This window comes from Semicossyphus pulcher, unplaced genomic scaffold (assembly GCF_022749685.1).
Source record: "Semicossyphus pulcher isolate SPU_LCO1_2020_fin unplaced genomic scaffold, fSemPul1.0.p SCAF_23, whole genome shotgun sequence".
In the NCBI taxonomy this organism is placed as follows: Eukaryota; Metazoa; Chordata; class Actinopteri; order Labriformes; family Labridae; genus Semicossyphus; species Semicossyphus pulcher.
In genome coordinates, this window is record NW_027211697.1 from 13598189 (window position 1) to 13619007 (window position 20819).

The 20819-nt window shown below is 46.1% G+C and overlaps 1 protein-coding gene across 1 annotated transcript in view; it reads left to right on the forward strand.

Moving 5' to 3' along the window:
• cacna1aa (calcium channel, voltage-dependent, P/Q type, alpha 1A subunit, a) overlaps positions 1 to 20819 on the forward strand; it is a 60147-nt gene that overhangs the window by 21754 nt on the left and 17574 nt on the right. Inside the window, exons 20-38 of the mRNA XM_069674011.1 lie at positions 63 to 694; positions 902 to 1248; positions 1603 to 1738; positions 1861 to 1990; positions 2360 to 2419; positions 2576 to 2682; positions 7779 to 7878; positions 8138 to 8298; positions 8801 to 8941; positions 9037 to 9238; positions 9312 to 9476; positions 9931 to 10041; positions 11801 to 11884; positions 14675 to 14791; positions 14947 to 15012; positions 15309 to 15412; positions 15578 to 15728; positions 16136 to 16263; positions 17398 to 17494. Of these exons, the coding sequence (XP_069530112.1) occupies positions 63 to 694; positions 902 to 1248; positions 1603 to 1738; positions 1861 to 1990; positions 2360 to 2419; positions 2576 to 2682; positions 7779 to 7878; positions 8138 to 8298; positions 8801 to 8941; positions 9037 to 9238; positions 9312 to 9476; positions 9931 to 10041; positions 11801 to 11884; positions 14675 to 14791; positions 14947 to 15012; positions 15309 to 15412; positions 15578 to 15728; positions 16136 to 16263; positions 17398 to 17494 (3039 nt within the window). The remainder of the gene's footprint in view (positions 1 to 62; positions 695 to 901; positions 1249 to 1602; positions 1739 to 1860; positions 1991 to 2359; positions 2420 to 2575; positions 2683 to 7778; positions 7879 to 8137; positions 8299 to 8800; positions 8942 to 9036; positions 9239 to 9311; positions 9477 to 9930; positions 10042 to 11800; positions 11885 to 14674; positions 14792 to 14946; positions 15013 to 15308; positions 15413 to 15577; positions 15729 to 16135; positions 16264 to 17397; positions 17495 to 20819) is intronic.

Below are 20819 nucleotides of genomic sequence, written 5' to 3' on the forward strand. Positions count from 1 at the left end.
TTGCCTCTTTCCAATCCTCCATCCCTCCCTCTGTGCTGCCTCTCTGTCCTCTCCCCTTTCAGGTGAACTATTCCCGTCAAATCCGTCCAGACATGAAGACCCACCTGGATCGACCTCTGGTTGTTGACCCACATGAGAATCGCAACAACAACACCAACAAGACCACTGCGAATAACTCAGACCTCTGTTTCAGCCAGCACCACCCTGCTGACGAGCTCCACAGACAAACACGCCTCCATGAACACAGTGGCCAGGTAGGAGGAGGCGGTGGAGGTGGCTCAGGTCCAGTCAGGCCTCCCATGGAGCGGGGGGAGTCCACAGAGAGCAGGCGGAGCCGTAAAGGCGAGCACCACCACCATTCCTCTCACGTCCGGTTGGATGCTACAGCGATTCCTGGGCCGGGCTCGGAGGAGAGGCCGTCCAGGCGCCATCACCACACCCGGAGCGGCAGTCGAGGGGGAGGGCAGTCAGAACACAGGAAGCCCAGGTCACATCGGAAAAGTGCAGAAGACGGCGAGGATGGCGGAGGAGGAGCTGGGAGAACAGGGAGACACAAGAGCAGAGGGGTCGACGGAGGAGGTGAAGGAGGAGAGCAGGAGGGAGCTGGAGATGGCGGTGAGAGGAGACCGAGAAGAAGCCGCCATGGCAACCAAACTGAGGGCGAGGGGAAGAGGATGTGCTCGCACAGAAGGAAGTAAGTCCATCGCATGTGGCTGCAGATATAATGCAATGACTCGTTTTCTGTCTTGTGTGTTTCCTCTTTATTCCTCCCTCTTCTCATGTTTCTGTCTGTGCTCCTGTCAAACCTTTACCTGCGTGTCATTCTGATCTTTACTCCTCTCTCTACATTTCAACTTTCCCCTTCCATCAACAATTGTTTCTTCTTCCTCCGTCTTTTCAGGGACTGCAGTGTTCCTAACCTCTCTACCACACGGCCCATCCAAAAGAGCCTCTCCAGGCAGGACAGCCAGTACAGCGAGGACATGGACAACCTCATGAACACCAAGCTGGTGTCTGGCTCTACGCCACCCAGCGAGGGTCACCCTCCAGTCCCCAACCACAGTGTGGCCCCCAGCTTTGGGTCTGCCCTCCATCTTGCAAACAGTGGCACTCATGGGAGTTTGGTCACATTGGATAGCTATGGGAGCATCGCACATCATCGTGCCAACAGTGTGATCCGGCTGCCCCACCCTGACTACACAGCTGTAGACATGCCAATATTTCCATCCACAAACGCCAAACTGCAGGGTGAGGCTAGTTGTTCTCTCGCAATGCAATCATGGGCTATTATTTAGCATTGCATTCATAGCTTTTACCAGAAAATTGCGTCTGTATGCTAAAAGCTAACTCTGATATGGATAGAGAAGTAGCTATCATTGTGGGCGGAGCCAGGCAGATATCAAAGTGTGATCGGCCACGCCTACACTATCTTGAGAAATGGTCTAAATGGCAAAAATTTGGATTTCGAGTTAATTTTCTCTCCGTTTTTTGTGGACGCTTAATGAGACTCTGATATCACATTCTTAATATTCCCATCAACTTTCCAGAAGCTTTGAATAGAAGTTTCACCCTCCCTCCTTCTTCTCTCTCGCTTTGATCCAGTCAATAAGAACGCCAACACGGAGCCTCTGCCAGCGAAGGAGGATAAGGACGACGACGATGATGAGAAGGGTGGTGAAGGAGGACCCAGGCCCATGCCTCCCTTCAGCTCCATGTTCATCCTGTCCACCACCAACCCGTAAGTGGGCTGGGTGCAAATACACACACTCACTACTTACAACACCCAGGGCTGCACTGTCGGGCGTGTGCACACAGAATAACACATGCATTCGGATGAAACCCGTCTCTGTCTGCTCGCAGGTTTCGGCGGGCGTGTCACTACGTCTGCACCCTGCGTTACTTTGAGATGTGCATCCTATTGGTCATCGCTATGAGCAGTATCGCGCTGGCTGCTGAAGACCCTGTGTGGCCTGAATCCCCTCGCAACAACGTAAGACAGTCGAAGTTGCATGAAATATTAGGCGTACAGATCTTAATGTTATTATTGTTCTTGTTTGATGTGCTGGTGTCTGTTTGTGGAGCTGGTTTCAGATTAATATTTACATCACATTAAAGGAATAGTTACATTTGGATTCTTTTTGTACAGTGTGTTTATGCAGGTATTCTGTGTCCTGCTCTGGCACTTCTACACTGATTTGTAGAATAAGTAGCTTCAGATTCACCTTATGTGCAATAATATCAGATAATATAATACGTATTATGTTTCAGTTGATTATAATAAAGGTATAAAACAGAAAAGTCACATCACACAGTAATGATCCATCACGTCTCCGGAAATCATCCCCTCTTTCTCTTGCAGGTTCTGCGCTATTTCGACTACGTCTTCACAGGAGTGTTCACGTTTGAAATGCTAATAAAGGTAAAGTAATGTTCAAAATCAACACTCAGTCACTTCCTCCAGAGGTACGGAGAACCCCGGCCCAGACGAGGATCGGACGCCTGTCACTGCACACTGAGGCCACGTCCGTCTCGCGGGGCTTCTCGTTTCATCACCGTGTTCTCTTTTCTCTCGCAGATGGTGGATCTGGGGCTGGTCTTGCACCAGGGCTCTTATTTCCGGGACTTGTGGAACATCCTTGACTTTATAGTGGTTAGTGGTGCTCTGGTGGCCTTCGCCTTCACGTAAGTCTCCCTCCAGCCTCCCTCTGTCCTCTCCTCTCTTCCCTCTTCACTTCTTCTTCTCTCCTGCTCATCTGCCGCCTCACTGGCACCTTGGAGTACAGCATTCCCCGCTTAAGTCTCAATTCCGGCTCTCTCTGCCTCTTCCTCTCTCTGTTCTCTTTCATTCTCTCACACATTTTCTCTCCTCTTTCTTTTCTTTCTTCGACCTTCGCTTACAAATGGCCAATCCTCTACAGTTGACCATTTCCTCTCTCTGCCTTTTCTCTCTCTTCCAACTTTGCTGTCCCAGTCCTGTCATTTCTAAGCACCTCCACCAACCCCCTTTACTCCAAGATAAAAAAAAAATAGTATCCCAGCATTCCCTTCCTCCCCACCTCCTCTTCCCCCTGTGAGAGGTGAGGACCACCCTTTGCACCTGTAACCCTTTAGTGCCCAGGGCGTTCTAGAGTTAAAGGTCCGTGCGACAGCCAGGCCAGGTCATCCTGAGCCGGCTCGCAAAATCTCCACACCCTTCTCCACGGCCAAGCAGGTACTCTGAACCCTTAATCTGCATGACTGTGAGGAGACAGTAGAGTTAATGTTGAGTAACTGGGGTAAGATTTGGCTTTGTTAATGAGCACTGTGCTGATGCAAAGCATGACATGTGAGGTCTGGGGTTTGTTTTCATGCTTTTGCATGAAGCAGACATTAAAGACCGAAGTCAGCATTAAATATAATGTGTGATCGTTATTGTGTAAAGAGTACGTTTATAATGGCGACTCTGTATCCTCAGACACAAATTCTCGCCGTTCATCTGCAGAAATGTCAGATTTTGTTTAATTGTATTTCATGAAGTGATGACAGAATGTGCCCACATGCCCCACAACTGTTAGTACTTGTGGTCTTTTGTGGGGGTCACAGCTGTGGGGGGTAAAAAGGTAGATCCAGCAGGCACAAAAAGCTTCCTCACATGGAGACCAAGTAACTCAGATACGCTTTTAGACTTACTAACAGGAACATTTACTACCTTGTTGATCATGCCTCACTGTGCAGGGTGAGCATGCGTACTTTCGTTAGAGTCAATCTGCCGTGGTTCGATCTAAGCACATATTAAGTTTAGTGATTCTCAACCTTAAAGTTGTAATCTCAAACATCTCAGTTTTGTTGGCGGCACCTGTGGCGATAAACGGTAATTGCAGGAGCACACTTCCCAGATATCCAGACAGTGCTGCATGTGTGACGTCCACGGTTGGCTCCGGTTGTAACTCTTGATTTTCCTGGCAGACGGTCGTTTTCCTTTTTTTTGGATTTTTACTTCTTGTTGAAGTTGTATCTGTAGTCATCCATCTTTTCTTTGTTTGTTCAGCCATAGTAGATTACTGTTTACTCGCAACACTGGCAGAGAGCGGAAAAGCAGCCGCTTAGCTCCGCCCACCCTCTCTGGCAGACCAACCACTGCTGGCTGATGGAAAACGCGTCACTAAATGGGCGCTGCTTGGGATTTTTTTCAGCTAATGTCGCTACAGACACCCAGTGTGCAATACTGCAAATGCAAAGGCTTTCATCAGGCTGTCGTCGATAGATGGTGACTTAACAGACATTTATTTACATGAAAATCTTCCAGATTATGACTTTAAATGAAGATTTCGTTAAGGCATGTGGATGCATCTTTGGCTAAATGTCGTCAGTATGTGCTCGCGGAGAAATGCAACAGATTAAACTATCATAACACTTACGGCTGTCGTGCACCGTTGCTCAGTACTCTGATTAACCAGGACGATATTCAGAGGTTTTTTGTCCTGTAAAGAAAATGGAGAGTTGTTAGGTGCTCCAGGGTTCTAGTGGAGGTGCCCCTTCTGTAAGACTGGCTTCTGTTCTGGCCTTTCTCTCTGACTCATTGTGTGTTTCTCGCTAACACTCTTCCCCCCTAATTTCTAGTGGTCGTTGTGTTACACGTAAACCTGTTTGTTTCTGTCTTTGTGTTTATATATGTGTCCTCTGACATCTCTGTGTTGCATCTTTATATGTGTCTGTATTTCCTCTCTCTGTGACTGTGGTTCCAGTGGGAAGTACTATCTATGGATGAATAAATAGTTAAATGCTGTGACGGTTAAAAGTGAGGCATACCTACTGGTCAAGTAAAAGTCAGTGATAAATACGTACCAGAGAGAGCCTGAATCTTACTGTATGTTAGCTTAAAGACAAACAATCAATTAATCCATCTGAACCAATAAAGTCGTACTTAACTACAGTAGGGGTTAACGACACTAATGGCACACGGGGCGGACCGGTCAGAACAGACTCCCACACATCCAGATAGAACCTTAATTCAATCGCTGGAAATCAAGCAGCGCTCGAGAAAGGCTCAGCAGTCTCATTGGAGATGTTTATCGCTCCTTTAATCCAATTAGTCTGGTCTGAAGGCTGCTGGTGTCTTGGGCCGCTCGCGCTGCTGTCCTGCACATCTCTGCAGCCGGACGGAGCTTTACATTCAGACCGGCTCCGGATGTAGAGACACCAGCTCGGCTGAGTTTGGTGAAAGGGATACCATGACATTATAAAGCAATGGTTGATCTCTTGTTCATAATGAGTTTCTATGTTGATTTGTCGATCTTGCATTTGGAGCAGTCCTCATTAATAATAACTGAAGCAGACTTACATGAAGCATGACGTTTAGCTTTGAAAAGAAGTGCTGATTCACAGATTTAAAAACAGTTTCTTTTAAAGAAGTAAATGCTGCTTTTTGTTAGAGTTGATGTGCATGCATGTTACATTCAGTAGTCTTTGGTTGGGAGGCCTTGAGTTCTTCTTCTCTCTGTCTCATATATGTGTTTTCCCTTGAATTCCCTCCTTCCTCTGTGTCCCATTCTGTTTCTCTCTCCCACACTTTGTCTCTTTGTCTCTCTCTCCCTCGCTGTCTCTCACCCCTTTTCTCATATCTCCGTTCGGACCACAGCAGCGGCGGCGGGTAAAGTTCTCTCCCTTTTTCCTCCTCATTTTTCTCCTTCTGCACTCTCAGCGCCTGGTCTTCTGATCACACATCTCTTTCCTCTTCATCCGTCCCTCCTCACAGTTGACTTCTGTACTTGTCTGTTCCTCCCTGTTATCCATTGTTCACCATGGAACAGCTCTGACTCAAACACAACTAAACTTGGGTTAACCTGAAGCAGGTCCTCGACCGACACACAGACCATAACTTTTGTTGTTCATAAGTAAAGTAAGACTGAGCAGGAAGGGAGACTTTTGTGAGGATTTGAACCACTGAAGGGTGAACATGTGACCAAACAATTACACACAGACACAAGTGCACCAAGAATAAAACACACAAAGCTGTACAACCAAGGAGGACGCACATGCAAGCACAGCCATACATGTGTGTGTAAACAAAGTCTACATGCACACATACACACCAGCAGTCTACCATCTGGTATAACAGCTGTAAGAAACAGGCGCCTTTACACACAGCTGTCTTCTCCCCTTAGGACCACGATCAGTGACCTTTGACCTTAGTCTCTGCACACTGACCTTTGTGCAAACTTTTCCATGCTGCTGATAAATATACCAGTAACTTAAAAACGGAGCCCCTCCACCTGAAGCTCATTCTCTTGTACGAGAACACGCCCACCCCGCCGAGCTAACGCCGACAGCATCACGGTTACTTTTGCCCTAGCATGCTAACCGCCGTTTAGCATGTCCCACCCGATTTGAGGCACCTACCTGTCCAACAGAAAGAAGGCCAACTCTGCATCGCTCTTTCGCCATGCTCGCCGGTCTGAATGGGGCCCAGTTGCTAATTTGAACCACTCCCACACTCACATATACGCTGTGATTGGTTCAGGGAACCACGACAGCGCCCCCTCCTGGAAATGTCCCGCGCAAAGCAAAACAAGAGAATAGCTGCAGAGGGAAGGGTCTCACAAGCGTCTGCACACACACTCACCAACACACATGTAGAGAGGCCCAGAAGGTATAATGATCCTCCTTATTATACCTTTAAATGAACATGTTAGTAGTTACAGCGGCGCTTTATTCGAATCTGCTAGTGCTTCGGACTTGATTAGATATCCACTGTCTGGTATTGAAGTCCGTTTGTTCTCAGGCAGGCTAGCTTTAGCTTTGTGAAGAGCGTTCACTGCGACCTTCCTCACACACGCACCAGAAAGTAACCAAGTGTAAAAGAAAGAGGTTTGGCTCAGCATTTCCAGCCGGAGATGCCTTTTACTTTTACAAGCAAAGAGTCCATGCTGTTCGAACAATGCTGTGAAACCAGCTTATTAACTAGTTGTAGTGAAGAGTTGATGGAAATAAACTGGTCGAGTCATCAGAAGAGAGAGTTTAGCTGTTAATTCCACATTACACTGTGACGCTCCCACATTGTGACTCATGTTTCAACATTTGAGGAGTTACTTTTATCTTTTTAAATACACACTGTGGAGCATTTCAAAGCTGTCATTATGTTTACAGCAGAACATTTGGCTGTAAGTTACCCCTCTAACGAAGCTCCTGTAAGTCAGCCGCTTTCACATGTGGTTGTTTATGTCTCCCTGAGACCTCCACTAAACTCTCTCTGCAAATGTCTCGGAGTAGAATCGAGTTCTCCATCACACAAACTGCTGCTTAAAAAGGAGAAATATTGCAGCATGGAAAGCAAGGTTTCAATGCAGCATGAGTATATTTCACCATTAGCTTGGCATGTGCAAGCCAAGGCTTTAGCCGTCTTATTAAAGCATTGAAATACATTGCAAAGTAATACGTAAGTGTATTTATGAGATAGCATTCTGGCGGGAATGACAGCAGTTATTCCTGCAAAGTACCACCTAACTCTAGCATGCAGCTACAATGCTAACCTCACACTTAGACATAAGGCTAAAGCGTATTATGTTAGCGATGCTGCATGTGTTTCTGTATTTAACCCAGACGCAGTTACTCTCTGTGAGTTAACTCGGACACAAACACCATCAACGAGTGGCTGCCCACTGCCATTTTGGGATCCAGACGACTGAGCCTGTCATATCTGCCCGAACCTGCTGACTCTATTTCTTTGTGTGGGTGTTTGTGTGTGTGTGTGTGTGTGGGTTTGCATTTGTGTGTGTTGGCGTGCTTGTGTGCACATATAGAGGGAGCAGTAAGGGAAAAGACATCAGCACTATCAAGTCTCTGCGAGTGCTGAGAGTGTTACGACCTCTGAAGACGATTAAACGTCTTCCCAAACTCAAGGTATGTTCATGTTTGATCAAAGTAAAGGTTTATTTCTTATTAATTCACCCTTAAACAACAAAGATACTGTACCTTAGGCTTTATAAAGTGCTTAATATGCTACCAGACAGTAGTTCAAATTAAGCATTAATGCACAATCCTTTATTTTTTGCCTTTAAACTTTCAGTGGATCAAAATAGACACATAATTGTGACCCAGAGTATTTCTTTGATACAATCACCAACATGTCCCCCCTGTCGTTCTCCTCCTCGGCCCTCAGGCTGTGTTTGACTGTGTGGTGAACTCTCTGAAGAATGTGCTCAACATCCTGATCGTCTACTTGCTCTTCATGTTCATCTTCGCTGTGGTGGCCGTGCAGCTGTTCAAGGGACGCTTCTTTTTCTGCACTGATGAATCCAAAGAGTTTGAGCGCGACTGCAGGTCAGAAAACACACGACTGTCCCGCCCTGACAATGTCCCGCTCACCTTCTCGTTATCGAGCTGTTCATGCATAATGCTGCCTCATCACTTCAAGTGTCTCCTCCGCTTCCTCTGCATCTTCAGTACCTACTCGGACACACAGAAACATACTGTGCCATGCAGAAGTATTTACTGCTTTGGGCTTCTCCACATTTTACAGTGTTTCTACCTGGAATTCAAACGGACTGATTTGGGCCTTTCTCACATCTGTCAGACGCACGAGTTAACCTGAAGGCACTTTGGTCTTACTTTGTGCTTTCACAGATAAAGTTTGTCATATTTTATATGTACTATAAGTACTTATCAATACTAATTCAAATGTATGGACTATAATGTGTACCAACAACCCAACAAAATCCATTTTAATTTTGCAGACACAATATGGAGACGTTAAAGGGGGCTGAACACTCACGGATGCAGACCCCTCCCTTTACTCACTGATGATGTGCTGTGTGTGTTTCAGAGGCGAATATCTGGTGTACGAACGCGATAACGAAGTGAAGGCGCAGAAGCGGGAGTGGAAGAAGTACGATTTCCACTACGACAACGTGGCTTGGGCCCTACTCACCCTCTTCACCGTGTCTACTGGAGAGGGGTGGCCGCAGTGAGTACACGTGAACAAGCTCATTCACGCGCAGCACACATGCCTCCTCCTGACAGCCTGTGACGCTCCCCCTGTACCCGTCTCTTCCCCCTCAGGGTGCTGAAGCATTCAGTGGATGCGACTTATGAGAACCAGGGCCCGAGCCCGGGGTACCGGATGGAGATGTCCATCTTTTACGTGGTGTACTTCGTGGTCTTCCCCTTCTTCTTCGTCAACATCTTCGTGGCTCTCATCATCATCACCTTCCAGGAACAAGGAGACAAGATGATGGAGGATTACAGTTTAGAGAAAAACGAGGTGAGGACTGGAAGAACGAGGCAGGATGGATAGGATGATCAGAGCAGAATAAAACCTTTGTCGTTCTTTGCAGAGAGCCTGTATAGACTTTGCCATCAACGCCAGGCCTCTGACGCGTCACATGCCTCAGAACAAGCTCAGCTTCCAGTACAGGATGTGGGAGTTTGTGGTGTCGCCGCCGTTTGAGTATACTATCATGGCCATGATCGCGCTCAACACAGTCGTGCTGATGATGAAGGTAAAAGCACAGAAACACACGTCAACAATAACATACTGACACTGGCTGAAGTTAACACCTTCTCTGTGTGTACCTTTATCTCTTTCTGTCTCAGTAACTAAACTGTTCATTTCTTCCTGCGTTAAAAACGTCTTAATGAAACTGTGTGACTCTCCACTGGGTGAGTGTGTGTGTCTCTACATGTCTTCATACCTCCCTTCTTCTGTCCCCGTGTGTGTGTTTGTGTGTCTGCATTAATGCATACACACATCTGTGTGTCTGGCAATCCATTGTGCTGCATTTGTACTCTGGTATTGTTGTTATGAATGTGTGTGCTGCCTGTGTGCGTGCGTGCGTGCGTGCGTGCGTGTGTGTGTGTGTGTGTGTGTGTGTGTGTGTGTGTGTGTGTGTGTGTGTGTGTGTGTGTGTGTGTGTGTGTGTGTGTGTGTGTGTGTGTTTGTTTGTTTGTTTATAGTATGACGGAGCTTCTGATACCTATGAAGCTGTGTTAGCCAACCTGAACATAGTGTTTACCTCCCTCTTCTCCATGGAGTGTGTACTCAAGATCATCGCCTTTGGAGCACTGGTGAGTCTATGTGTGTGTGTGCGTGTGTGTGTCTGTGTGTATTGTATGGATGTATTGCTGCACATTTCTTTGCATAAAGTTCTGAAAAGGTTAAAGCACGGGGACTTTTGGGTTGGGTCTTCAGCACTGAACATTTCTGACTGAGTTCATGTGTACTAATTTGTCTGATGTTCTCGGGTCTTTAGTCACTTAAAGTTGTAATCTCGAAGATCTCAGTTGTGTTCTCCTTGGCGCCACCTATGGTGATAAACAGTAATCGCGGGAGCACACTTCCCAGATATCCAGACAGTGCTGCATGTGTGACGTCCACGGTTGGCTCCGGTTGTAACTCTTGATTTTCCTGGCTGACGGTCTCTTTCCTTTTCAGACTGTTTGCTTCATCTGAGCGTCGAGTTTGTTTCTTTTTCTTTGGATTTTCACTTCTTGTTGAAGTTGTATCTGTAGTCATCCATCTTTTCTTTGTTTGTTCAGCCATAGTAGATTACTGTTTACTCGCAACACTTGCAGAGAGCGGAAAAGCAGCCGCTTAGCTCTGCCTACCCTCTCTGGCAGACCAACCACTGCTGGCTGATGGAAAACGCGTCACTAACTGGGCGCCGCTAATTAAAAAGGCTTTCATCAGTTGGCCATCGGCTCAGTCACCATTGGGTTCCCTCATTCGGCGATAGATTGAGACTTAACAGGCATTTATTTACATGAAAATCTCAGAGCTCCTGGGTACTCCAAGTGGACACAACTTTAGATGTAGAAAACAAGAGATCTGCAAATTTGAAGACACTGTGTTTTATGACGTCGAGCTCTGACAGTCTACTTCAGAGGGAAACATTGTCTGTTGTTCATTACAGCCAACATATTAAAGGAGAAATGTGGAGGAGATATTGAGGTAGAAGACAGAGATTAGCCATAAAGTGTGCAGTCATCAGAGCGGCTGAGGAATGAGAGGGAGGCAGGGAAGGAAGACTGGATGGAAGAGATGTTTTAGGGGTGAATGTTGGCAGAGTAACAACAGTAATCAGACGAACGAGAGTGAGTGACAGCTAGGCGTGAAAAGAGAATCAAAGATTACACTGCGGGTGGAGATTAAGCAGGATAGGATTTTGAATCCGCGCTTAAACACACACTGGTGGTGCACAATCACACACACAAACAACAGCAGGCCTCAGATTGGCAAGGTGGTTTATTTTGATAGCCGCCTCTCCTGCTCTATTCCCCTCCCTCCGCTTGTCTAATGCACACTTTGGCTGCAGGCGATATGTAGGAGCGGACCTCGCTCGTCAGCTTCGGTTTCCCTCTTTCTCTACTTTTAAGACGATCTCTAATCATCCAGTTTGATGTGACGTCTTTTGTATGAGGCGAGTAGGAATCAAGTGTGTAGGTTTGGTTCATGATAACGGGGAGATGACAGGGATGAGCAGTATGTGATATTTGATGTGTGCTGTAGTTCTGATGCAGTACAAGTTGTCCCCAGCTCGTCTGCTGGCATAAATCCAACATGGCGTCACCGATGGTCCGTTTGTCTTATCTAATTTCTTTCCTGTTCCTGTCAGACGCTGACATGATGTTTTCTTCTTCACTTCTTGTTCTCTTCCTCTTTCCCTCTGACTTTATTCTCTCTGTCTCGCATTGTTTCACTCTTTCATCTATTCTTCCCTGACTTTCCCACATATCCACTTTCTGCTACCTTTTCCTGTCCTCCCTCTCCCTCTCTCTCTCTCTCTCTCTCTCTCTTCCTTTTATCCCTCTCCTGTCCCGTTCACAGAATTATTTTAAAGATGCCTGGAACATTTTTGACTGTGTGACAGTTCTGGGCAGCATCACCGACATCCTGGTCACAGAGCTTGGGGTAAGTAGCAGGATCCGGGGCATTTATGTTGATGTACAGATGAACACACAGGAATGCTTGTTGAGTGTTTGTTTGTTTGTTAAGCGAGGGACTGTTAGGTGACCTTCAGCACATGTCTATGGGCCCGTACATCTGTCACATTGTCTACAAACACACAGCAGACCAGACGAGGAGTTTAAGTCGAGCATGAGTTAGAGGCCACTGTGGAGCCTTGCGTTGCTCAGTCATGCATGAACGTCTCTTGAAAGTCTTATATAAATGTCCCCGTTGGTGGGACGAGGACCAGGCAGCGAGGCAGGAAGCAGCCAGTGCACAGCTTCTGCAAGCATCTTAATAGCCAATCAGATTGCATCTCAGGTGGCCAATGGAGGCTTGAAGTTGAATCAGGCATCCGTTACTAATAACTATGAGAAGGTCCATCGGACATCTGACTGTGCACAAACAAATGAATAAAATGAATCTCTGAGAGATTAAAGTTGCGGCTCCTTTGTTTAACATCAGAGCTGCATTCTGTTGTGGGAGTTACATTATTGCTCTGCAGTCAGTCGCTTCACTGCTCCGAGCCGGGGATGACCGGTGCTCAGCAGTTTGGAAATAAGCAGCAAATTATTATTTCCTGACCACATTATGTCGTTAGGTATTTTTATATAATAAAGTGACACTTGTTCAAGTCATTGAAAAGCTGCAGGAGGTCACTTTACTTACTAAAACCTGAAAGCCCTTTAAGACAAAATGTGACCGTAAAAAGATGTGAAACTGTTGGTATGTGCACCAGTCTGTGTGTGTGTGTGTGTGTGTGTGTGTGTGCGTGTGTGTGTGCGCTGTATTTAGAAACTGTACACACATCGTGTTCAGACTGGAGACACCAATGATTCAAACACCCGTAAAGCTTTACTTGATGCTCCAGCTAACTATTCCACTTACTTGTTAGCCTTTAATATTAGCACACAGTCATGTTTACATGCTTACTATACTGTATATTCTATATCTAATCTCCTGCTGTGTTGATGTACAACATCTGCAGACACAGATGTGCTGCTGTGCTAACTTGTCTCTGTAATGACTCTTGATTTCTTTCTTGTTTTTATCTTTTTTACATGCTTTCTTTAAATCGTCCACAAACTTAACGATGATCTACTGTAATCTACTCCGCCCCAACCCCCTTCTCCCCCCATCAACTACTACTACTACTACTACTACTACTTCCTGCGATTTCGTCCAATCAAAATGCACTATGAATCCTCTGTGTCCACCCATGACAACTGGCTTGGTCAATCTCTCTGGTTGTTCTTCAAACCAACCAAAAATCCAAAAATTTGCCGCTATAAACCATATGTCTGCAACATCCACATGTAGATGGTTTGTAATTTTTTGGAGATCTTATTTTACTGCATCTGCATCCCAGCCAATGTTACTGCTGTGAGATGTGCATGTTTTGCTTGACCCCCCCACCCCCCCTCCCACAACCCTCGACACTGAGCTCTGAACCTGTGGCCTTTTCGTTTGTTTACTATCCTCGCTGCCAGTCACTGTATCGCTCCACATACTCTGTTATCCTTACTGCACGTCCTTTACTGGAAGCAACACACTGTAAAGGATTGGCCTGTAAAAAGTGGAATACATTGCTGCATACATCTCCTCAGATTAGCCGTTCATCGTATCAGTGCACACAGACACATATGACAGTGACTGGTGGAGTGTTTCAACTAACAGTAGAGTGAATCCAAAGCTTTGCCCCTGGCAGAGAGAGCAAGTGATGCATGCTACCCCTTGCATGTCTTTGGCAGGAACCTTTTATTTTCACACAACACACACACTCTCTATCTCTCTCACACACACACACACACACACACACATCAGTGTAACACATGCTGTAGCGTAGATGGAACCTGCATGTGCCTGCTGCCACTCCCTCAGCTCTCTCCTCAGCTCACTTTAATTACACTCCAGCTGCTTTCTTCTGTTCTTACTGTGGTACATGGTTGAAGAACTCTGTCCAATGTCATAACCATAAATGAATAATGATATAATCGTATAAATAAAACAATATGTTCCCATGTTTATGTTTGATTGGGGAAATATGAAACAACTAATGAGACTGAAAATAAAAGATGTTGTACTTATGACCTTGTTTAGTCCTTCAGCCACCTTCTTGCTCATATTGGGCTGTGACATCACTACAGAATGTCACATGACTTTGGCAGCCAATCCTATTGGATGGTGCATCAGCTGCCATTACCTTTACTGGTTTGCCTTGTGAGTTGCACATCTGCATGCTGTGGGCTTGTCCATATTGAGATACTGCACACTTTGCCTTGAGAGAATTAGTGCATTTGGTTGTCCTTCCAAGGAAACGTCCTGACATCCCTGCACTTTAACTACTCACCATTCCTCCCACGATTACTACTCCGTAACCCGATTGGATGAACCTAGTTAGATTTGGATGATCCTCTCCCCTGTGTTGTTTGGTTTTGCCTAACTTAATGGACATGAAACGCTTGTTGGAGCCTTGCTGATTTGAGTTTGGTTTGCTTTGACTTGTTTGGCTCCTGATTCTTTGATTTGTCTTGAGTTTGAATCTCCCTCAGTTTATTTCTTTATGTTTTGGTTGTCTGAGGAAAACAGGTTTCACACATTGCACCAGAACTAACTACTCTTTCCCTTTATTCCAACCCCAACTCCATCCATCCTCCTCCTATCCTCCTGTCTCGACTGTCCCCACCCCCTCCCCTCTCTCTCATGTCCTCTTTCTGTCTCGTTCTCTGCGGTTATGTTTCGGCTGTACTTTAGAATAATTTCATCAACCTAAGTTTCCTGAGGCTGTTCAGGGCAGCTCGTCTCATCAAGCTGCTGAGGCAGGGAGAAACCATCCGCATCCTGCTCTGGACCTTTGTTCAGTCCTTCAAGGTTCACACCCGATTATACAGCATAACACACACACAAGTCACATGCACATTATATATATCTCATTTCCAATATTGTGCAGATATACATGCAGCCTCATATACGCTGCAGAGCGCGCTCATATGTATCAAAGCTAATGACAACCTGTCTCTCCTCAGGCGCTGCCGTATGTCTGCCTCCTCATCGCCATGCTGTTCTTCATCTACGCCATCATTGGGATGCAGGTGGGTGAGAGCCTCAGCCTGAAACCTGCTCCAGTGCCTTTGGGATAAATTGAATATGTTTTATAGGATAATGATGATGAGGAGGAGGATGAGGCAGATAAGGAGGATGAGGATGATGATAATCCGCAGAAGGATTTGGTGCATAACTGGATCATAATGAGAGTGTTGGCTTTGAAGTGTGTGCAGTAAAGGTTTCAGTGTTAAAGACCTGTTTTAGTGATGAAGAAGGTCACTGATGAGCCGCTGGAGTCCTGAACAGTGAAACAGCATGTTAACAGTGTGATTGTGTTCAACAGCTGTTCGGGAATATTGCGATTGAAGAAGACGGAGGAGGCGAAAGTGCCATCACCCAGCACAACAACTTCAGGACCTTCATACAGGCTCTCATGCTTCTCTTCAGGTGCGTGTGTGTGTGTGAGAACGTGTGTGTGTGTGTGTGTGCAGGAATCTCTATAGAAACAGAGTTTATTTGAGAAAGATCATCTTCAATAACAAAAGGAACCAACCGCTGCCACTTTATACTCCAACTCCTTCATAAACTGAGGCCAGTATACGTGTGTTTCAGGAGTGCGACGGGCGAGGCGTGGCATGATATCATGCTGTCGTGCCTGGGGGGTAAAGACTGTGACGAGCTGTCAGGGAATACAGATCCAGAGTGCGGCAGCCAGGTCGCCTACCTCTACTTTGTCTCCTTCATCTTCTTCTGTTCATTCCTGGTGAGTTCATACGACATAATCCGACACCCACTTCTGCACCCTGTGCCTGTGTTATGATTCAGTGCGTGTGGAAACATGCCCACACCTCACATGCATGAGATGTTATTTAAAAATGTGAAATCCTGCTGCTACAACATTCATATAGTGATCAGTATATCTCTGATGTAGCATGTTCCAGAAATCCTCCGAAGTGCTGCTCTCACTTTGTTTGTGATCCAAGCATCAGATCATCCTCTGGTTTCTCTGCAGCTTGTTACAGCTCGGACAGGACATCAGTCACGTGTGTCAGATCAGATGTGTAACTCTTCTCTGTGTGTGTGTGTGTGTGTGTGTGTGTGTGTGTGTGTGTGTGTGTGTGTGTGTGTGTGTGTGTGTGTGTGTGTGTGTGTGTGTGTGTGCACATGTAGATGCTGAATCTGTTTGTAGCCGTCATCATGGACAACTTTGAGTACCTGACGAGAGACTCATCTATACTGGGACCGCACCACCTGGATGAGTATGTCAGGATATGGGCCGAGTATGATCCTGCTGCCTGGTGAGTGGTTACGTGCACGCCCTCAGGTGCACACACACACACACACACACACAGATACGTACATCCAGTGGTAATGTGGCAAACTATTATGATTCACTTAAGTCAAAAGTAAAATCCATGCACACATCTTATTCCTGGTTTTGTTTACAAAAATAGTCAACATAAAACTAGAATCAGGACGTGTATATTCCTAGTATTTGTTGACAACATGATGTAACTGTGTTTTTATTGTATAAAACTTTACCACAAGTCTTTTCAAATAGTGTACAAACAGAGAAATGAACTGTCAAACGTTGAATCTTCTGGCTAAAGAGCTGCACAGGAGCTGTAACGGACCTGAGTATAACCTCATCAGGCATCTGGTTATCTCTCTAACACCGTACAACTCCTCCTCCCTCCTCCTTCCCCTCCTCCTCTTTTCAGTAAACTGTCCTCAAATTACCTCCCAGCCCTTCCCAAACACGTCCCCTCCTCTGGAATCTGCATACTGTTAAAAACTTTATGTGGCGACTTAATGAGTCTCTGCTGCAGACGCGCTACGTTTCACGGTATCTGTATTCCAGTGCCTGTGTGTCGCCCTCGTGCTGTCCTGTAGCCTGCACATGGACTGCTCTCGACAGGGAAAGGAAAGGAAGAAGAAATAGAAAATGGAAGGATTAAATAAACAGAAAGTGTGAGATGAACATGGTTAATGTTTGCTACAAAAGGCTTGGAAATAGATATATATTTAAAATGTATAAAATGTTATCTGTGTTTAAGCTAACATGCTATTTTCAGTCCCGCTTCACTGCCCTCGACATGGCCACCACTGCACAGGAAACAGAAGGAACACATATTTAAGAGGGAGGGGATCTGCACACGACAAGCAGCTATTAGCATTTAGCTGTTTACAAAGCCCATGCTTTTCTACTCTGTGTGCAATTCCTTAATCACATACACGCAGTGAGGGGTTGGACTGCAGAGAGAGGAGCTGAGGACGAGGACAAAACAGAGTTATTAATGTCAACATTTCAGACACTGTGTACTTTTCAATCTTGTGCTCTTCCTCCCAATGTTTTCTCTTCTCTCTGAGTGTGTGTGTGTTTTCCTGTGTGTATCTGTGTGTTTCTTAACTCCCCTGTATTCTTCTTGCAGCGGGCGCATTCATTATAAGGACATGTACAGTTTATTACGAGTTATCGACCCGCCTCTCGGCTTAGGCAAGAAATGCCCCCATAGGGTGGCCTGCAAGGTTTGACTTCCATTCAAACAAAATCTCTCAACCACACTTGCTAGCCACAGCATTCGGGAATGGAATGAATGCCGCTTTATTTCTTTTTTTATCTTTTTCATTTCAATTTAAAACCATTATCGACCTGCATTCTGAACTGCTGAGAGAATGTGCGGGACAATGCAGACACCCAGAGAAGCATGTGAAATGCACTCAGTGAAATGGAAAAAATCCACTTTAAGACGTTTGAGCGTCAAAGAAATCTTTTTCTTTCTTTTCGATATTCTTTTCTTTTGCTTGCTGTGGAGCCATGGCTATAACGTAGCGAGCTACGGTTGCCCACTGTAGTGTTGCATTGTTCTTGGTATTTTGGGGGTTCGGGGAAAGACAGAAACTGCATTGACTCCTCCTCCTCCTCTTCCTCCTCCTCCTCCTCCTCCCCCCCTCCCTCCTCGTCCCAGCAGGTCAAGCTCACAAACACACACGATCTCGGACACGCACGCACACACACACGCACAAATCTTTTCATGCTTGCACTGAATTGTATTCAGATACAACAAGACAACATGTAATCCTTATCTTCCTCCTGTTGTCTCCCTTCCCTCTGTCGTTTACTCCCTCTCTCTTTTCTGACATGACAAACTCGAGTCCTGTAGCTGGTAGAGAAGCCGCGCGGCCACGCTCGCTCCACGTCAGCCAAATAACCTTGTCTCTCTGTTTTTTGTTCTTTTACTTTGTTTTGGTGTTTTTTCTCTCTCACTCTCTGACACCGTGACACCTCTCCTCTCTTTCAACCATGTCTCTCTCACTCTCTCCTCTTCTCTCTCTCCTAATATCTCCATCTCTCCCTTCTTTGTGCTCTGGTAAACGGGGTGGTGGCTCTGGCTGATGATGATGCAGTGGCAGGATCAGTTGCAGGGAAATGTATGACATGCTGAGGCACATGTGTCCTCCACTAGGCCTCGGGAAGAGGTGTCCAGCACGGGTGGCATACAAGGTCAGAAAGGACCCAGTCTCCACCCAAGTCTCTTATGTTTGTTGGGGAGGGAGAGAGGGAGGGAAGGAGAGAGGGAGGGAAGGAGGGCGGGAGGGGCCAGGGATTTAAGCGCTCAACGTGGTGTAAAGTTTAGTGTCGTCGTTTCTTTGGTTCTGTTTCCTTTTCTTCTCGTGGAAAGTGGGGGTGGCCTGGTCGGTGTTGTGGCGTTGTGTGGTGGTGTGGGATGGGTGGGTGGAGGTAGCAAGACAATTAGGGTGAAGGGTTAGAGGGGTTGTGTATCCACAGGAGGGAATGAAAAGAGGGACCTTCTCAGCTCGTTTGCGCAGCGTACCGTGGACATTCACTGATTCCACAACCATGCAAAAGCCACGCACATTATAATCAACAAAAATACATCTAAGTACATAAACATTGAAGATTCTGATTAATTAGACGAACATTTCACACATGAAGACGCTGTCAAACACGCACACTCTTACACGGAAACACACGTGTGCAGCAGGGCTTGGAAGGTCCGCCAGACTTACGTCCTCTGACTCATCCCGTCCTGTGGATGGGGCAGACTCACAAACACACAGACTCACAGCTCCATCAACCTACACATAGACATTGTCTTTTATTCTAACGGTAGAGAGAGCAGGAAGGCTTGTGTCAGTGATGTGTTCTCCTCAGAGAGCCTTGTGTTGCCATTCAGAAGCAGTTCTTTTTCTGTTACCCTTCATGTAGCAGCTCCAAGCCCCCGAGCAGCCTTTTCTATCTGCAAGTCCAATCTTCTCTTTGTCCTTCTGGTTCTGTCGTCAATGCAGTTCTATTCTGTTTCCAGCCCCCCCTCATCTCTGCATATTGCTCCCCTCCTGACACATACACACTCCCTTACCTGCCTTCTGCATGGCCGATAACCACCAACACCCTGCCTGTCATAGAACCACAGACACAGTTAATCTTCCACAAGTTGTTATCAGAACAGAAACATCAAAGTGACCTTTCACCTCTTGTAATCAGCATCATGAGACATCATTGGCAGATCACTGTGAGCCTCAGGGGACAGCCGGCCAAACAGCCTGTAGGCGCAGGAGATCACTCCATCGCTGACCATCGCTTCATCCGACCCTCCTCTCCTTCTCCTGCAGACCTGGGCCAAATATGCTGACAGTGTTTACCGTTAAATATGAGAACATGTCAGAGAACAATCTGATAATCATCTGCTGCTTTGCTTTCACAGTCTAAAGTTAGTGCTACCTGTGTGGACTACACAGTACTATTTGACCCAGGCTTTGCTCCTCCAGCTCTCTCTCTCTCTCTCTCACTGAATCATGTTTTATTTTTCACCCCGCCTTACATCTGATGCCCTCTTTCTTTCTGCATCCTTTTGGTTTTACCCTCCTACATTTTTCCTAAAAGCCTCCTCCCTGAACTAAAACACAGCCCCCCCCTCAGTGCCCCTCAGTGCCCCCCAGACCCCCGTTAACAAGCATGATTTAAGCAAAACTAATCATTATTACTGGATACATTTTCTAGACAGTTCCTTACCTCCTCTTCCCACTCCCCCTACGCATCTTGCCAATGAGATGAGTCCCACCCTTACCCCGACCTTCCTGCCCATCCACAGAACAATGACCCATCAAGCTCCACTGCTTTTAACCTCTGATCTTCTCTGTCCAGAAGAGAGACAGCTGAGCCCTCAGGCAGGACGCTTTCTTACAGACACAGCCAACTTAGTGTGGTGACGTTTCCTTCTTTGTTTTCTTACTTTCTTTTCTTTGTCCATTTTTCTCTTCACATGCTGCAGCTCTTTAACCCATCGAGCATCTCTTTAAGCTTTCCCCTTTTACTCGTCTCTATAATATCTACGTATTCTCCCGTTTAGTGAACAACCATTTAGCATTTTAAACAACATGGAGGCCATTTTTGTGTTTCTTTCTTTTTCCAAAGAAGGCTGCTCTCTCTCACCTATTAACCCTCCAAGCCTGTGCCCATTTTCACACATTAGACATCAGATAGTTAGCGATAGAGCAACTAGCTCTATCACTTTAGCCCCATCTTCTACAAGTCTTCTTATTTTCTCCTGTAGCGTTAAAACGGCTCACAAACTCATTTTAATGTCGCCAACAGAGGATGCTTTCTGTGTACGGCTGCGCAGCTGCTTGTCCTGTGAGGCATATTGCGTGTGCATCGCATGCTGCATGGGGGTGAGATGTGCAAGAAGGGATTGGGGGAATGAAGGTTATTGAAAGGAGTTTAAATGAATGGATTAAAGGAGACATTATGGGGAGGCATGATACGCTGCATGTCCGAGTTGTCGCCGTATTCTGTCACCAAACACACACTAACTTCACTCTGTCGCCTGTG